The sequence below is a fragment of the Peromyscus californicus genome, unplaced genomic scaffold (assembly GCF_007827085.1).
Source record: "Peromyscus californicus insignis strain IS unplaced genomic scaffold, ASM782708v3 Scaffold_15__1_contigs__length_86483966, whole genome shotgun sequence".
Classification (NCBI taxonomy): domain Eukaryota; kingdom Metazoa; phylum Chordata; class Mammalia; order Rodentia; family Cricetidae; genus Peromyscus; species Peromyscus californicus.
The window spans coordinates 26,067,187-26,087,299 of NW_026294447.1; the positions used below are offsets into that span (position 1 = coordinate 26,067,187).

The 20,113-nt window shown below is 40.1% G+C and overlaps 1 protein-coding gene across 1 annotated transcript in view; it reads right to left on the minus strand.

The window, feature by feature from the left end:
• Slc25a21 (solute carrier family 25 member 21) overlaps positions 1-20,113 on the minus strand; it is a 480,447-nt gene that overhangs the window by 47,087 nt on the left and 413,247 nt on the right. Inside the window, exon 4 of the mRNA XM_052738572.1 lies at positions 5,415-5,481. Within this exon, the coding sequence (XP_052594532.1) occupies positions 5,415-5,481 (67 nt within the window). The remainder of the gene's footprint in view (positions 1-5,414; positions 5,482-20,113) is intronic.

Consider the following 20,113-nt stretch of genomic DNA (forward strand, 5'->3'; position numbering starts at 1 on the left):
GAGCTGTTGCTATAAGATGCCATTTTAACATTCCCATTTTTCAAATGTAGTTATAATAACTTACAGAAAATCTGATGGAATCCCTTATAGCAGTAAATGAACCATACAACTCCCATTTACCATGGCCGTTTTCAGTTTCCCCAGACATCAATAGACTTCTTTCTTATGGCAGTGATTCAAAATTATAGGCCCAGAGACCTGAAATCCTTGGTCTTATATGTTTTTTCTATGAACCGCTTTCCAAGAAAAGACCCCATTTTCTAACACACTTGGAGAAGACATCCACTTCTCAGCCTTGCATGTACAATGCTCATTCTCCTGATAGCTTCATGGAATATTTAAACATTAAGTTGATTGCAAAGATGCCATGATAAACTAGGGAAGGGCCCATCAAGTTTATCTAGCCCACTCCCTTGCCCCAAAGAAAGACGGTTCTCAATCTTGTTCCTTCCTTTAGGATCTGAAGATAATGACAATGGAGAACAGGGATCAATAGCGATGCTGTTGGCACCTCCAGAGGATAGGAAGTTGCACAAACATATTTTTTTTTCAGAGCAAAATGAAATAATCCATTCATATAATAAATTTCTCTTTTTTTCTTTCCCTGTATTCTATATTTTGGAAAACAACTCTTCTTGGGCAGGATATTTTGTTTCTGAGTTACCAGTATCAACGATAGTAAGTTGTACTCTTAGGACCTGCAGTATCTGAGTCTCAAGAACCAAGAAATGGATGGTAAATCATGCTGTTCTTTATAGCTTAATAAAATAGAACAAGGTAAAGAAAAAATAGGGTTTTGGGGACTAGTTACACTCTATGGTTAGAAAGAGGTCGTTTCTTGTGTACATGGCCTCTGGAGTCCTTAGGTAGCCCAAGAATCATTTACTAACAGATTGACACTTCTTATTCTTTTAGAGAATGGGATCATTGCCATGACACTTTAGATGAAGTTTTGATCCAGACTTTTCTAGAATAAAGATTTGTTCATTCACTAACGAAGTATTTACTAGATTCCTCTCATTCTAGGCACTCAGAACACAGCAAACACAGCACACCGCTGCTTTCCTGACCCCACACAGCAGACACTATTGCTGCTTTGGTGAGAAACACACTAGAAGCCTTAGAAATCATTCCAGAAGGAAAAATAGAAGTCTTAGGTATTTGTTTGTTTCTTTGAGACAAAGAGTCATTATATAACCCAAGCTAACCTAGAACTCACTTTTGTAGTCTATATTGCACTTGAACACACAGCAATCTTCCTTCCTCCGCCTTTTAAGTGTTGAGATTGTAGGTGTGAGCTACCTGCTTGGCTCTGCTATTAGGCTTTAAAGAACATCCACTTCTCTTTCTGTGATTGTTATCACCATCACTGTGTTTAGACCATCACTTTGCCAGGCTTTTGAAGTGAGCAGTATACATCTGAAGCCTGCCTATGCCACTTCATCATGAAAGCATGAGAACATTGCTTCACCTGTCCAAACGTCAACTGCAAAAACCTTAGCTATTAGAGTTGTCATGAAATAATATAATACAACTAGGATTCCCTGACACGAGACTTAGACTTAGGAAAATTTGTTTCTATTTCATGTCTTTACTTATGTTAACAGAGGAACCACTGATGTTGAAATCCTGAAAGTCTGTTGTGGTCCAGGAACATGCTAAGATCTTGCATGTAGTACTCTACTGAATCCACATGACAATTTTGTCAGACGAGAGGAGAGGGTATGGGCTATACCTCAGTAGTGGTGCGCTTTCCTGGCATATAGAATGCCCAGTGTTCAGTCTCTAGTTCTTAAAAAAAGAGGGGTTAGGATGTACTCATGAGCCACATCTCACTATAGTCATTATGTTGGTTTCTTGTCCCGTATACCATTTTGGAATCAATTCTCTACACTGGCATTGGGTCCTGAATATTTTGGGAGATGATGGGCCTCATAGAAATCTTCACTACCTTAGTAATTTACTGTGTGAGATGCATTTGTTCAATGTTTATTTATCTTTTTTCCTATCTGGCTTTCTGTCATTTCAGGGATTAAAGACAAAACTGGGATTTCAAGGAAGAAGTCCAGGGACATAGACTCAGCCCACAAGTCTATCAACACTTACGAGGATTTTCAAGCATATGCCTGGGGACAATTCTAGTCATTTTTATTTTCCTATCTCTATTTTTCTTTTTGTTTTCAGACCATGCTCATTAAAAAACCTATTGAGAAAACTCTCATCCTAGATGTTCTGTCCTTGGACACAGTTGAGTTGTATGAGAGCATGAGCCATTCAGATCTTGCTTCTAAGATGGGAGCTGAGAAGTGCTCCCTGCAGAACTCATCTCTACTCTTACAGAAAGATCTCTCCGAGTACTCTTCTCACTGCCCTTTGAAAGCAGAGGCTTTCCAGACTGACTGGCAAGCACAGGGACCGCTCCCAGCTACGCACTATCCAGCTCTGGTCCTCTAGTCCTCTGGGAGAGTTCTTTTCTGGGTGGTAGGAGTTCTCTCATAGGCTTACACTGCTGAATACCAGAGGGGATTTCTCTGTCTCTCTCTCTGTCTCTCTCTATCTCTGTCTCTTTCTGTCTCTCTGTCTGTCTGTCTGTCTGTCTGTCTGTCTCTCTCTCTCTCTCTCTCTCTCTCTCTCTCTCTCTCTCTCTCTCTCTCCCTCTCTCTCCTGTCAGTGCCAGTAACCTTACTTTTCCTAGAGTCTGATCTCCTTTACAAGGAGTCTCCTGGGTTCTGCCTCTATTTCCCTCCTTACTTAGGGCCTTTCATTGGGGCATTCATAGGCTCATCTTCTTTGTTTTCCCTCTCCCAGATGTTACCGTCCTTCATTGTGTGATATTAGTATCTTTAAACAGAACTACCGCTTCATGTATTTTGTTTATTGTTACTGTTCATGATGTTGCTCATGAAGGAGAGTTAATATGGCTGTTACTCCATCTCGATCAGAAGTGGAAGTCTTGGCCTTCAAGATACTTTGAATAGGAAATGTGGGGATTTGGAGAAATGGAAGAGATTATCTCCAAATATGAACTCTTTTTCCTATAAGTTTCTTCCTGTTTCATTTACTCATTTGAACATCAAATACGCGTGGACACCACAGGAGGTGAAGATACACAGTAGCGCACATGCAGACTTCACATGCTTATAACTGCCCATGAGTTGGGTCAGGGTAAAGAGTCCTGGTAATTTGAACAAAGAAAACAATTGCATTTCTGGCCTTGGAAAGCTGAATAGCAGACCCTAGAACCCAGAACATGCTTCTTCCCATCTCTCAGTGTCTCTGCCTGAGTCTTGTCTTCATTTCTGTCTGTTGATTGCAGTTTGATTCTGTCTTCATTTTTGGAAAGAAATATTATTATTTTAATTATGAACCTCATTTCAAACAGTAAAATACAGACAAGCATAAAATTGCCTGTTTCTGATTATGGGAACAATTGTAACTAAAGCGTCCATCCCAAGGAAAACATACATACATGATGTATGCACGTAGGTGTGTGCACACATGCATGTGCGCTTATGTGCATACATACACACAAACATTCCTGAATATTTTATTCAGAGGTAAATTTCAATGACACACAATGAGATAGTTTATGAGGTATGAAATCGTTACAATCAGATGGTTACTTTTCCCAAATCCTAAGATAAATACCTATAAAATGAATGCTTTCATAAACTGTGTTGAAAAACTAGTGTTATCCATCTGGCAAAGATACACTTAACTACAAGCTCTACTTAAAAAGCCAATGTACTTACCATATGTCTCAATAGTTTTAAGGTAAAATCTACTGGCAACAAGATGTCTGGGACACATCCACCATATCCAGTTGCCCAACAGTTCATCTGTTAACCATTGTTCTGGCACGGAGCACTGCTCTATTTTATTTTTTTAGAGACTAACTCAGTTTTGTAAGGCTCGAGTTTTTTTTTTTTTCTTCTTTTTTTTTGTAAAGGATTGTTCAACATTGATAAAACTTAATCCTCTTAAAGTGTAAATTGTCTCCAATATATAGCATTAAGGGAAATGACTGCAGGAAGAAGTCTAATTACAATTTACTTTATTTATACACGGAAAACACTGAACAAATGAATATATTATTCCAGGGAGACAAAGTGACTTTCCTTTTGAACAGGAACTCTGTTCTGTTTGTTTACTTGGGCAATCTTTTATCAAGTGAAGCCGTCTCATAATTCAATTCAGCCCTTTTGTGTACTTTGGTGAACTTTTTCCAGATCCTCTACTGCGATTCAGATCCTTATAATGAAATTTGTATTGAAGCAATAATATGAGAGCACAAAATGTACAGCAACAAAGAAGACACGTTTATAGAGAAAGTATGTTTTGAAGTGTTCTTTTCTGAACTTGAGACCTGAATTTAAATTCTATTACATTACTATTTGACTTAATGCAAAAGTTTGATGTTTGTGTATATATGTTGGTTATTTCATCATGTTTTTAAACCCAGTCATTCCCTTAATTTACTCAGTAACAGCATGTAAGCTGTTCCTTCTTGCCTTTCAGGAATATCGGGGATAGAAATTGAGTATGTGAAAAAGCTTCATGCCATTAAAATAAATGGCATAAAGTTGGAAGGAAGTCTTTACATTTATGTTTATGTTATTTTTTATAGAAAGACAAAGCCATATTTGGTGATGTCAGAGATGGGGGTGGGTGGGAGGGCCATGCCAGATTGAGCTACTGCAATTAGGATTTTTTTTTTTGCCTGAAAGAACACTGGGAAATAGTGTGGAGGTCTTTTATCCTTCGAGGGTCTGGCACACATCCATGGAAACACACTCAACACCAGTGAGTAGTACACAAACCTCCAGAGTCATACATTAAAGAAATGGAAATAATAATTTTGTAAGCACCAGAAGAGAATTTTAGCAGAAGGTATTAAAGGGGGAAATAAAGTTGACTTGTTAAAAACATTATGTAAGAATCATACACAAATAAACAGTATACTTCATGAGACAGAAATGATTTAAAGAGTGATTTTCTACTTCTTTTTCTTTAATAGTCATTGCTCCAAAGGAACATTTCTGAATTGCTTAAGAAAAGGTCCACGTGATTTTTGTAGGTTTTGTGATTTAATTACTTGAGTCTCAGACACTGCTCTCTCTCTCTCTCTCTCTCTCTCTCTCTCTCTCTCTCTCTCTCTCTCCTTCCCTCCCTCTCTCTCTCTGTGTAAGTAATTTCCTCATCAGAAAGAAGCACCTTTACCTGAAAAAAACCCTACAAATAAATAAGTATATTTGAAAGACTGACCATGTCTAATTATAACAAAGATTGATTATGCTACAATTTCTGCATTAAAAGTTTTAGTATTTTACATTAAGTGATATTAGTGCTCCCTTCATTACTATGGGTGTCTTGATATTGTGTGTACACTTGGTGGGAAAGCACTCAGTACTTACCTTGACAGCTCTTTTTGGTGTTTCAGCTAAAATGGGTGGTAGAATTCCTTTGTAAAAGCCAAAAAACCTATTGGAGAAAGAAAATATTGCTATTTAAGTAAGAAAATTGACATCAGAAAATTCTGCTTTTGTTTATGAATAAAGAAACAATCTAATCTAGCATACCAATTATGAAGTTCGCAGTTCTAGAGTGAAGATAAGAATCCTGTGTCTATCACTGCTATGACACTAAGAAGATAGCTGAGTGATTCCAAGCCTGGAGCCCTGTAAGCAAGCTGAGAAACGTGGCCACAAGCTCTACCTCACAGACACGTTTGACTCTTCTCCATTCAGGGGAGTTTTATTTTCTCTGTGTTGTAGTTCACTTCAAGTTATCTAAGGTCTTTTATTTCCTCAATTTTGGTAACCAAATGAGATTAGGGTTATACCCAATTGTAGTAGATTGAACCTTTTTGAGATCAGCAAGCCAACGTAACCTTTAATTTGGGCTTTATTAGTTAGTTCTGAGTCTGTGAGATTAGGTCTCCCATTCCATCCCAAGTTAGTTATGTATACTTTTGACGTTCCTTAGTGGAAGGGGAAGAAGCTTGAGGAGGGCCAGGTTTAAGGTTATGTAGACTGGGCAGAGGAAAAGTTAGACTCTTTCCACGTCAACACTGAGGATACTGTGGGAATACATTTAGACAAGAATAAATTTTGCATGAGTGTCAAATGCTTCTGATCAATTAAAACCCACCATTTTTTTTTTCTTACTGGGTTCTAGGAGTCAAAATTTTAAGCCCTACTGTCTAAGAAGCTTGAGGCACCTACCACATCTCTTTTTCCACCTTGCCATTATATAAATAGAATATTTTGCTGCATTTTCTGAAGTAATCCATTTTCTTGATATAGTGGCTACAGAGAAGGGTGAGACTCAATATGTCTCTGTTTTAGGATGTCCATTTGACATGGGACAGAAGCTCCTCTGAGTGATGCCAAGCTTTGCTCTAGCTTCCTCACATTGAGTCTGCTTTTCTGTATGTTTCTAGAACAAAAAGTTAAGAGCTTACTCCAGCTGACCTTGTGTTACCCACCCAAACACAGTGACCTCTTGCTTTTATCAACTCATTGGCTTAAACGGCAAGCTCAAAGGAGCAAAGGTTTGTGTTGTGTTTCTAAATTGTTAATAGCACCTTCAGGGTCGGGTGCTGGGTGGGATCTCACCTTGGAGTCCTTTTCAAGCATATAACAAAATTTTGTGAAGTATGACTTTTGATACACATTTACTTTGCCCATTGGTTTTGCCTTAACAGAGACTATGAATATCATGATTGGAAATAAAGAAAACTCAATGTGAAGAATTACAAGAATTTACAAATTGCCAAATCTCATTTTATTCCAATTTTAATTACGGATGCCTACAGTTTTCACATCACCCCCTCCCCACCTCAACACACTTGTAAAACTTAAAGCATTTAAATTTCATTTAAGTGAATTACTTTTCATTTTTCGGCACACAAGTACAGGCTTGGTCTTCCCACTAGATACATGCCATTTTTTGTGACTAGAAGTTGTACAGCTATAATTAAGGCAGCCCCTAGTGTTGTTCTTTCTGTGCAGACCTTTTCATATCTGAAAAACTATTGGTAGATATGAGGGGAAAATTAAGAGGAACACATAAGCAAAGTTTTAAAAACAAAGTATTCAGGGTAGTGGTGGACTTGATGGCCTATATTCCAGAAGCAGAGAGCAGTTAGAAAGGAAAGATACTAAGCAGTCAACAACCTTAGGCAGAGGTGCAGTGAATGACGGTTCTCTTGAGAGGCGTGCATGTGGGGAAGACACTGGAATCCTCTGTTTCCAGGGGGAGGAACTGGGACCAAGAGCTGGAAGCAGCGAAGAAAGACAGATTTCGGCCAGTTGGATTTTTATTGAAATCACTTTTCATAGGCACAACTATCCAGAGATGGAACGGCTTTTCCTGAAAAGTGGTGAGTTCTACTTTGACATATGGTCAAACAACCTGAACGCCCACCTGTCATGGGTACCAGAGACGAGATGTGTTTGGCAATGGGTGAGCTTGATGATTCTCAGAGTTGGTCTTTTTCAATCATTCTGTAACCCCAAGAATAGACCAAGAGAACAGGAGCAACCTTGCCTTACTTTAGACTTTTGTCTCAAGTATAGCATGACTTCTCTGGAAGAGGATTGTCTCATAAGTAACACAAGGACTTCATTTTAAAAGTGATGGGAGAGAATATTAAAAAGAGGTGTAAGGCAGGAGGGAACAGAGAGGCAGCTGGGAGTAACATAAGGGTTTAATCTGTAAAGAGCTGGGAGGTCCAGGGCCCTCTGCTTCATGTTGGTGATGCTTCATTGACGGGCCCTCCTTCTCCTCTTTCTGCTCAGCTCCTTTTATGTACAGTAATCTTGCCTCAACATCCTGAGCCTTATAACGTACATGGGCAGTTTTAACTGGAAGTTCTAAGAGATCCTAGGCACCCTTGGGTGGCAAATGGAACTCTAGAATCATGCACTTTCCCGCTTTGTTTTCACAGAATATCCATGCAACAGTACTCGTGTACTGATGGTCATGCCAGCACTGCTTCTGTGGAGAACTGCCACAAACCAAGTCTATTGAAATAACGGCGACCAGTTTATTAACACAGTATGAGACAGCTGGGAAGCAGGGCTTGGTCAGACACCTTGCTCAAATGGATCCAAGTCATATTCTAATTCTTTAATGTGACTCGAGCCAGACCTGTTTGAGTTTTTCTCCAGGATTTAGGAATTGGTACTGAAAAATCACAGTCTTGCTTGGTGTGGTTCAAGCTCCAAAATATAAAACCGGGTTATCAGCAGTGGCCATGTTTCTGTCATTTAGAGGAAGCCAATCTGCTGTGGCAAAAGAGAGAAAAGAAAAAAAGGAAGCCCTATTCAGAGAGACTGGAAAGAAGAAAGGGAAGAGAATCTGGTGCTCAGATTATTATTCTACCACAGGATTTCTTTAAACTCAGTTACATATAGACCACTTTTGAATATTTTCCCCTGATTTTAATTCTCTGAGATACCCTGCAACATCTTCAGTAAAATTTTACTTAAATACAATTGAACTATGTTGACTACTTATAGCCCAGAGTCCTGGATCCAGAAAGTATGCCTTAATGGTCCCAATGGCCAACATGGCTTCTGCAGGCCTTCTGTGCCATGTCCTCTAAGGAAGAATTAAAAAAAAAATCTGTTAAGATTGTCCCTTGGGCCAACAGGAAGAGTTGCCAACAAAATGTGGGAAGGAGAATGTGAGGACGTCCCAAGCTGATGCTGTATCTCTGGCTTGATTTGGTAGTGGGTTGAAGTCTCTTTTTGCAAAACAGGATGCACAGATTTAAAAACTTCAAGAGGGAATGACTTATTTGGTGAAAGGTATTTTTCTACCTTTGTCTAGAACTATGTGCACTGTGCATTTCATGTGCTTCTGGCTTGTTGTATGAGTTTAGTTTGCTGTGTTTCAGAGCAAAATTAGGGAAGTAAAGAGATTGGTGACGTCCATGTCAACATGGTGCATATTATCTACCTCTTGAGAGGCAGATAGCTGCCTTCAATCTGTGTGCTGGATGAATGGAGAGTGAATGAATGGAGAGTGAGAATGCACATGTTGATGAAGCCTTGCTGGCAGTTCCTCCCCGGGTAAGACAACTCATGGGTCAGTCTGCTTTTAAGATTGAACCTGCATCAAGCCAAATAGAAAAATCTTTGGATGAGGCTTACAAGACATTTCATAAAAGTGTACTATAAACTTTGGGACTGAAGAGATGGCTCAGTGGTTAAGAGCTGTTGCTGCTCTTGTAGAAGACCAGAGTTTGGTTCCCAGTACCACGTCAGGAAGCTTACAAACACCTGTAACTTCAGCACCAAGGAACCTGATGCCCTCTTCTGGCCACTTTGGGTACTTGTACTCAGGTGTTCATACCATCATGCAGACAACCCCACTCCCATCCCCATAACCCTCCACAAACACACAATTTACTTTTTAAAATTTAAACATGTACCCCATCCCCTAGGCCCACAACTCTGGCAGCTTTGCCAGATACATTGAACTTGGTAGAAGAGAAAATGGGGAATAGCCTTGAATACATTGGCACAGGAGACAACTTCCTGACTAGAACACCAATTGTGCAGACACTAAGCTCAACAATTAATAAATGGGATCTCATGAACCTGAAAAGCTTCTGTGAGGCAAAGGACATTGCCAAGAGGACAAAACAGCAGCCTAGAGAATGGGAAAAGAACTTCATCAACCCCACATCTGACAGAGGGACAATTGCCAAAATATATAAAGAACTCAAGAAACTAGATATCAACAAACTAAATAATCCAATTAAAAAATGGGGTACAGATCTAAACAGAGAATTCTCCAACAGAGGAATCTCAAATGGCTGAGAAACACTTAAAGAATTGTTTAACATCCTTAGTCATCAGACAAATGCAAATAAAAATGACCCTGAGATTCCACCTTGCATCTGTCAGAATGACTATTGGAAACACAAGTGGCAGCTCATGCTGGTGAGGATGTGGAGCAAGGGGAACATGCCTCTGTTACTGGTGGATGTGAAAACTTGTACAGCCACTTTGGAAATAAATTTGGTGGTTTCTCGGAAAATTTGGAATCAACCTACCTCAAGATCTAGCTATACCACTCCTGGGCATATAACCAAAAGATGCTCTACTATATCACAAGGACACTTGCTCAACTACGTTCATAGCAGCTTTATTCATAATAGCCAGAAACTGGAAGCAACCTAGATGTCCATCAACCAAAGAATGGATAAAAAAAATGTGATACATTTACACAATGGAGTATTACTCAGCTGTTAAAAACAATGACACCAGGAAATTTGCAAGAAAATGGTTGGAACTAGAACAGGTCATCCAGATTAAGGTAATCCAGACCCAGAAAGACAAACATTGCATGCACTTACTTACATATGAATATTAACTGTAAAGTAGAGGATCACTAGGCTACAATCCACAGACCCAGAGAATCTAAATTACAGGGAGGCCTCAAGGGGGACACCTGAATCTCACTGTGAAGGGGAAAGAGAATAGACATCACAAGTGAACAGGGTGTGTGTTTTGATAGGGGGTGGCCATGGGAACAGAAGGATTGGGTGAAGGGAGAATGGAGGGAGAGAGTACTGGGGTAGACAACTGAAATCAGGGGTCATCTCTGGGATGAGCTAGAAACACAGTACAAAGAAAACTCCCAGGAATCTATGAGGGTGACCCTAGCTAAGACTCCTATCAATGGGGGATATGGGACTTGAACTGGCCACCTTCTGTAACAGGTAAGACTTCCACTGGAGGGATTGGGACCCCAATTCAGCAGCAAAACCTTGGACCTACAATTTGTCCTGCATACAAGATGTGCTGGGGTAAAGGTGGTGCAGAAATTATGTGAGCAGCCAACCAATGACTGGTCCAGATTGAGACCCATGTCATGAGAGAGATTGCCTGACATTGCCTGGAGGGCTAGGATCCAAAGGCCCAGAGACCTAGGATAGAATTGAACATGATCAGCAATTAAAAACAAGTCAATGAAATGATTCCTAATGATGTTTTGATATACTTAAAGACTGGTGCCTAGCCCAACTGTCATCAGGGAGGCTTTACCCAGCAATTGATGGAAACAGATGCGAAGACCCACAGCCAAATACTAGGCAGAGCTCAGAGAATCTTGGGAAAGAAGAGGAGGAAGAATTGTGGGGATCAGAGGGGTCAAGAACGACACAAGAAAACCCACAGAATCAACTAACCTGGGCTCATAGGGGCTCAGAGAGACTGACTTGCCAACAAGAGAGTCTGCATGGTACTAATAAAGAGCCTAGGTCCTCTGCATATGTTACATATGTTACAGCGGTGTAGCTTGGTCTTCTTGTGTGACTCCTAGCAGTGGGAGCAGAGGCTGCCTCTGACTCTTTTGTTGACTTTTGGGACCCTAGTCCTCACACTGAGTTGTCTCATCCAATCTTAATGAGACAGGAGGTCCTAGTCTTACTGCAACTTGAGTTTGATATGCTGTGGATGGCTGATAAACAAGAGAGGCCTGCCCTTTTCTGAAGAAAAAAGAAGAGGAGTGGATGCGGGGGGGGGGGGGGGAGTGGAGGTTGTAGGGAGAGACTGAGAGGAAAGGAAGGAGAGAGGGGAAACTGTGATAAGACTGGAAAAAGTGAATTAATTAATTTAATAAAAATATAGACAAGTGTATTATGAACTACATGGCATCCCTCACATTTTGTTCCTAATGTTCCTTCTAAGAGGTATCAGTCTGACTTTATCTTGTGTAAGAAAATATGAGCTTGGATGCATAATGGGATTTCATTAAGATTATTATAAGCAAAATGATAAAAATCTGTTGAATATTCCCTATGCACTAGCAACTCTGTAAAAAGTAAACGCATGCATGGGCTGGGAAACGGCTCAGCCGGTTGGAGTGCTTGCTGTCCATGAACCTGAATTTGGATCCCCCACACTAACATAAAAACCAAGTGTGGCAATATGTGCCTGTGGCCCTAGAACTGTGAGGGAGGAGGAGACAGGAGGGTTGCTGAGGTTACAGGCACATGCCTAGCTCCACATCCAGGGAGAATCTGTCTCAAGGGAACAAGATGAAGAGTGATAGAGCAGAACACCCCACATCCTCCTCTGGCTTCCATGAGTGCACACCTGCACACACCCGCACACCACACACACATCACACATTGAAAAATACACACAGGTATTTGTTCATATATTGCTCTCATTCAATTTTGCAACAGTCTTTTTCTTTTTTCTGAAACAAATCTCAAACTTTAAATTCTTTTTAAGGAAACTTGTTCTTTGTGTATGGCTATTTTATCTGCACATACATCTGTGCACCATGCTTGTGTGTAGCACCCAAGGAGGCCAGAAGGGGGCATCAGATACCCCAGGACTAGGGTGACAGACAATAGTAAGCCACCACATGAGTACTGGGAATCAAACACAGGTCTTCTGGAAGATTAGTCATTACTGCTAACCTCTGGTGATTCTTCAGTTCTTCAAATTATAATTCTTAAGCAATACTTGTAGTAAAGATATGAGTGTTGTTGCTAAATAAAGATTTAGGAGAAAGTGACTTAGAGTCATTGCAAAAGAAATGGGTTAGGCTATTTCTTTCTGAGAACCCATGATGCATTGCAAACCTTACCCTGTTAGCATGACTGCCTGTGAGAGATCCTGCCTGAGCCCAGCGTGGAACATGGAATACTAGCAGACCAAAGTCATAGTAAACATAAGGATTGGCATACCAGTTCTCTAAAGCCATTAGTTTATGGTGCTTAGTATGATACATACTAAATGGGAGCTGCTATTTGAAAACCTGGTACATGCACAGTGCTACAAAATTGGACCACATTTGTTTTCAATCGTACAATCAAAACAGGCCTTGTAGTACTTATGTACATCTATAAAATGAAGATCAAAAACTAAATTGCACGTGTTCTTCTCAAAGACACAGCTCACACATAGCTTATTTAAAACATGTTTGTGCCAAAACCATGAAGTAATTTTACCCCACATTTCTTCCTATAAGGTACAACACAATTTAACATATGGGTGGCTAAAAGGTCACCAAACAACCAATGAAGGGCGCAGATTACATGGAAACTGGAGATGTGGAATTCTTAGCTTGTGTGTAGTTTGGTGGTTCAGTATACAGCAAGTTAAGCCTTCAAGGACACCTTCTTGTTGTTGCTCATTATGAGGGACAACTTTAGGTTACTCTATTTTAAAAATCTAAGTTTTAGACATCAAGAGATCAAGTATCCAGGTAGACCTTAATTAAACTGTGTATCTTATAACACCATTTCCTTTCAGGCAAATGGAAAAACACCCATTTGTTTTAAGTTAGCTACTTAAAACTGAAGACAGTGCCGGACAGTGAATAGAAAGGGCAGGGTGTAACATTCTCAAAATCTGACTCAGGTGGAGAAACTAAGGAGTGGAAAAAAAAAATCCACGTGTTCCTCTACCCCTCCTTTTCTCTGCCTGAGTCACCACCTATTGGTTTCATCGTTATTTTTTTAAATATAGTATATAGAAAACATTTGTTGGGAAATTATTTGTTCTGTGGAGTTGGACTCTTAACAATCAGGCTAAGAGATCTCCTGAGTTGCTTTCAGCAGGTTTTGTGTTAGAAACAGCAATGAGGATCATTTCTGTCTTTGTGGCTCCAAAAGAGAAAGAAGAACAGTGTAGCTACCTTGCAACTGACCTTTGCAGAGAGACAAACCACCTTTACCAGAAAGCTTACTATCAAACTCAACTGATAAGTTCATTAGAAAGCAACCACTAAGCAAGGAAATAGTGAATAAAATATAATCCGGCCTTTGGGCTGGAGATACGGCTGAGTCCATGGAGAACCTGCCAAGCGAGTGTGAAGACCAGAGCTCAGATCCCCAGCACCCTCATGAAAGCTTGAAATCCCAGCTCTAGAGAGCAGGAAACAGCCAGATTACTGGGCCTCCATGGCTAGCCAGCCTAGCTGACTGAGTTCCAGGTTCAGTCAAGGACCCTGTCTCAAAAGACAAGAAGAGAAGGCTAGGCACATTGGTAGAAAGCTGGCATGTGCAAAGTCCTGGGTTTGATCCTCCACGGGTGCTTGGTTATTATGTACAAACCTGGTTTTTATTCATAGCACTCCATGAACTGGGTGTGGAGGCACAACCTGTAATCACAGCCCTGGAGAAGTGGAGGCAGGAGGATCAGAAGTTTAAGATTACAGTGAGTTCCAGGCCAGCCTGGGCTGCACGAGAAAGTGTCTCAAACTCATACCTCCTCTTTACTGAAATTGGTGAAGTGTGATTGAGGAGGCATGAATGTGCATGGGTGCATACACGCACACTCAGACACACACACACTCATATATGTACACACACACTTCCACCTTAAAAAGAGGAAAAGACCAGTGTGCAAATCCTCTGCCCATGAAACTGAGACTTTCTCTGGTATTCTCAAAGAGAAAATGTTTTTAAGACTCAAAAGTGGCCAGGTTCATAAGCCCAGCCCAGCCACAGTTACACTGGAAAGGCACGAACAGAGATACACAACGCACACTCTCTGAGACTGAAGCCCAAATATGGAAATTATTTCCAAGGCGAGAAGCCATTCTCCAAGCCACCTGCAATGCACACAGTATGAGAAGGACACTTCCACCTGGAGCCTACTTCTTTGCCAAAAACCTGGCAGTGAGTAAGCATCCAACGCTGCAGTAAGACTCACTGGTGAAGCAAGAAACAGGGCAAGTGACACCAGATCCCCAGTTGGGGAAATTGGAAAGCATTAACACATCTGTATATCTGATGGAGTACAATCACTACCTTTTTATTTTATTTCAACAGTCAGGACCGAAATGAACATCACCATTCAGCTCTGTTCTGGGCAACTCTCCAAGCTCATCCTTGGTACGGTTGATTTTGAAGCCGTACGGTCAATCATATCTTGACAATTTGTTCTTCTTTCAGGCTTCAGGCATCCTTCTGATTTCCATTTCTGGTTTGGAACGCTTGAGTCATTTCTTTTGGCAACATGACCAACCCAGATCAGTCATTTTCTCCGAATCATGTTGGAATAGGGAGCTTGCGCTGGTTTGTTGTTCTCATCCCGTTTCTCCCCTTCACATCATTTTCCTTTAAAAAAAAATCTCCTAATACAAAGCTGATCGAAGGCTCACAATGCTCTCTTTCTTCTGCTGTTAAACCCGGGTTCCCTCCTCACATGCAGTGGCTGTGTGATTAAGACGGGAAGGCCTGCCTCCAGTCCCCGGGCTGTGGGTCCACAGCTTCCAATCTTGGATGGGCAGAGCATCTCAGGGCAGAATGTGGACCTGACATTGTACGTTAGGGTGTTATTTCGATACCGTTTGCACTCCACAAGTCTCGGGAGTTCACAGTATAGGAATGAGAAGGAGGAGGCTTTACAGCGGTGCTATTTGAATGACATAGAATCTGTGATCTAAAGTGAGAAAAATGGTTGGGGCAAGAGAGGACATTTTCATGGAGTCAATAGACAGGGGAAATGGTGTATCTTTCAAAGGGAAGGAAACCGTTCCGAAACCTTAAATGAAGTGGACTCTTCACTCACCAAAAAAAAAAAAAAAAAAAAAAAAAAAAAACCAAACCAAAACAAAAAACCCAACAAAAAAAACCACTTCAACGAAGACCAATGTAATGAAACTTTTAGTTAACATCTAACACAATATTAACAAAAGTTTTCCTTACTCAATTCATACTAGGTCTTTGGGCATAAATGTTTCATTGAAAAATTTTTAAAAAAATTTATTTATTATGTATGCAGAGGGAACCAGATCGAATTATAGATGGTTGTGAGGCACCATGTGGTTGCTGGGATTTGAACTCAGGACCTCTGGAAGAGTAGCCAGTGCTCTCAACCTCTGAGCCATCTCTCCAGCCCTGAAAAAAATTTTTTTCATACAATATATTTGGATCATGTTTTTCCCCTCACCTGATTTCTTCCATATCACTCCCCGAATCCCTACCTTCCCAATTTTGTGTTCTTTCTCTTTCAAAAATATCCATAAAAAACAAAAACATAGCAACAAACAAGAAATAAAGACACACATTAAAAAATACTACCAAAACAAAATGAAACAAAAATACAGTTGAGTTTGTTTTGTGTTGGGCAACTATTCCTGGGCACAGGGCTTTCCATGAAGTATGGTTAATACACCCAGCAGGACTCCATTGGAGAAAACTGATTTTTCCTTTGCCATCAAATATCAGTTGCAAATAGTTTCTTGTTAGGGATGGGATCCTGTGTCCGTTTTCCCCTTTCAGTGCTAGACCTGGCTGACTTGAACCTGTGCAGGCCCTGTGTGTGCTCTCATGGTCTCTGTGAGTTCCTATGTGTATCAGTCCTGTTGTGTCTGGGAGACACTGTTTCCTTGGTGTCATCTACCACCTCTGGCTCTTGCAATCTTTCTGCCTCCTCTTCTGCATTGATTTCTGAGCCTTGAGGTAAAGGGGGCTTTGGTGAAGACATCCCATTCAGGACTGAGCACTCCAAGGACTCTAACTCTGCATAGGGTCCAGTTGTGGGTCTCACAGACAATAGTTTTTATTAATTTCATTACTGTGACTTAACTGACTCAAGTTTCCACATATTGTCTTTGGGTATATTTGTCGATTTAAACAATACCACTTTCATTATAGGAGATATAGAAGAATTCTTTAAAGTTTTTATGAACACGCACTTGAAGTTGGATCTTTAGTATGAATTTACCACAATAGTTAAACTTCGTTAATGTGTCTAAAATAAACTATAGCTTCTCTTTTCTAACAAAGATATGTTTGGCTGTCTGTATCATTCAGGAGGTGGGTCTGTGGCTCTGTTCCCTGGGAAGGTGGCAGAGTGCTCCACTCACTAAGCATGCTACTCAATTCAGCCCAAGGAAGAAAGCATTGAAGTCCAGAAATCTGAAGGAAAATGCTAAGGATAGAAACAGTGAAGATAGCGTTGAGAAGCAACCGAAGTGGTAAAGAATATTGGTAAAATGTAGGTGCTAACTGTCCCAATAATCAATAAATGACTTATTTATGACCAACCACACAATAAATATATTACCCATCAGTGACAGCAAATTACCTTGCTTATAAAGGATACACTTCTCTTTGGAAATAAGAATCAGTCTTTCCCTTATATGTAGAAACCAATGAGAAAAAGGGACTAGAAGCCAAAGCAAAGCAGATAAAAAATGCAGGGCAGATGAGCTGGTCACAGAGTAAAAAAATTCTTCACCAGCCAGCTTACTGTCAGCCCACTGCTAAGTAAGTCCACCGAGAGAATTCCTTGTTCTGTTCAGAAAACACCATGTTCTCGCCTACCTTAAGTACTATGTATTTTGTTTCTCCCCTTCCCATTCATGAAATAATTAGAATTCATCTATCCATTCATGTAATATGCTTTGTGCCAAGCACTAGGCTAATGACCTATTTCTAGGGTTACATATTAATGCAGTAGTCCCAATGTCCTGTATCAACAGTCACCTTCATTTTCTACAGGAAGAATTCTCTGGCATGGCAGAAAAAGAAGTACTCCATACTGTACTTGCCTATATTATTTGATGAATATGTTACCTTAAATATTATGCCATAGATATAGCATGTAGAAACATTCAGTTGCTATTTAAATACTAAATACATATATGCATTTATATGCAATCCAGACACACAGACACACACACACACACAGACACACACACACACACACAGACACACACACACACACACACACACACACACACATATATATATATATAATGTATAGATAGATAGATCCACATACATGACTTAGATCTATATCATTAGTGGCTTGTATAATTTTAACTAAATAGAATACATATTACATATCTAAATAATTATCTTATTTAGTTCAAGTTATAACATTCTTAAGGGATAATGAGAATTTATTACCAATCTCTTATAATTCAAGGTTATTACTTTATAACTTTAATAATTCAAGGTTACTTGTCAATAAAGGCAATGTGATTTTGGACTCTGGAGCTACACAATCTAGGTATCAACTTGGCTCGACTACACATTAGCTGTTAAAAAAAAATCAGAGGGTTGGGGATTTAGCTCAGTGATAGAGCGCTTGCCTAGCAAGCGCAAGGCCCTGGGTTCAATCTTCAGCTCAAAAAAAATCAGTACAACAAGGTGAACAAACTAATTCTCAGCCATCACTGTTAGAATAGAGACATCCTCTATGCCTGCCCTCTAGAAATGACTTAGTGGCTTCATTTAATAGCCTGACCCAGCCACAAGGAAAGTAACTAATACATATTCTCTAGCCCGAACCTTATCAAGAAAAATATCCAATTGGTATTGGGGTGATGGTGGTTGAGGATAACTAATTACTAAGAAACCTCTTCTCTCTTGGGTGTCTTTGGTTTAGTTAGGTTGGAAACAGGGAAATGTTGGTATTAAGATGGAAAAACAGAAATGAAACACATGTGGCATGAAATTAGAAGAAAGGACTGTTTTGGAAGGTAAGCAAACCAGCAAGAGGGGAGCGAGAGGATAGGGGAATGCATTGTAGAGGGAGATGAATAAGAACAAGGGTGATGACACAGGTCAAAATGTCATAATGAAAACATTACTGTCTCTGTGAATCTAAGGATACCAGAAATAAATTTAAAAATGCATCAAATGAGAATTATCATTGAAGATGCTTTTCAATTTCTACCTATTTAAATAAGTATACTCAAACCAATAAACAACCAAGAGAAACTGAATAGTAATGATAATAATAATTGAAGATCTATGCCCTGTTCTGCACCATGTACAACAGCATAGGCCCTAATAGTGCCTTGCTGGAATGGTTTTATTGCCCCTCCCAAAAAAAAAGCCTGACCTAGCAGGGCCATATTTGACCAAGGAAGAAAATCCCAGAATTCACAGATGTCCCTCACAAATGGAATCTTACCCCAAGTGTACCCCAAGTCTAAGGAATTCACAAACCCTCCATGGAATTCTGCAGCAAGTAATTAATACACATTTGAATCTTAAGATGTGTGTACTAGAAACACTGTGCTCTTTGCTTCCAAAGTACAGGTCATATTTGGAAGTTCATGAACTCTTTGTCATCCTCAACTATTGTACTTTTCCAAAATTAATTTCTTGAGGTGCCCCCTGGTGGCACCAGTGTCAAATAGGATCATACTATAAACTAACCGTTTGACCAGGAATCAAGATAGGATTCCACTGTGTTGTGTAGCTCTGGCTATCCTGGAACTCTTTAGATGAGGCTGGCCTTGAACTCACAGAGATCCGCCTGCCTCTACCTCCCGAGTGCTGGGATTAAAGGCGTGCGCCACCATCGCCCGGCAAGTGCTTGAGTTTTCACCAGCTGACTCAAACAACATTACATGGGTAGTCACCAAGTCTTGTGAATTTACCAAGCCAAAGTTGAGACGCAAACACTCTCTAGGGTTCTGAGTGTGAAGTCTTCCAGATTATTTTGACAAAGTGTTTACTTCATACCTTATTATTATAATGAATGCAGTTTAACTATTTCTTTGCCTAACTCCTCCGTTGTCCTAGAAAAACACTAGCTGGGTAAATTGAGTAGATCTTAAACACTTGGAAAGCTATGCCAAATCTCTCCCATCCAGTCCTTTGACCTTAATTATCACCCACATGCTGGCAACTGTCACACACCTTCAGTTGACCATCTACTTGGCCATCTAATGGTTACTGTATAATTAGCATGTCCAAACCAAATTACAGATTTTTCTCTCCACGAACTTGTTCCACTCACAGTATTCTTCAGACCAGGTAGTGGCAACTCCATCTTTATAGTTATTCAATTCTAGAGGCTTTGAATTCATTCCTCTTTTGTTTATCCTTATTGCCCTAGTCCAAGTCATGACCATACCTGACCTGAATGAGTGTAACAGGCCTTCATTCAAGTCATGACCATTACCCGACCTGAATGAGTGTAAGAGGCCTTCATTCAAGTCATGACCATATCTGACCTGAATGAGTGTAAGAGGCCTTCATTCAAGTCATGACCATATCTGACCTGAATGAGTGTAAGAGGCCTTCATTCAAGTCATTAACCATATCTGACCTGAATGAGTGTAAGAGGCCTTCATTCAAGTCATGACCATTACCTGACCTGAATGA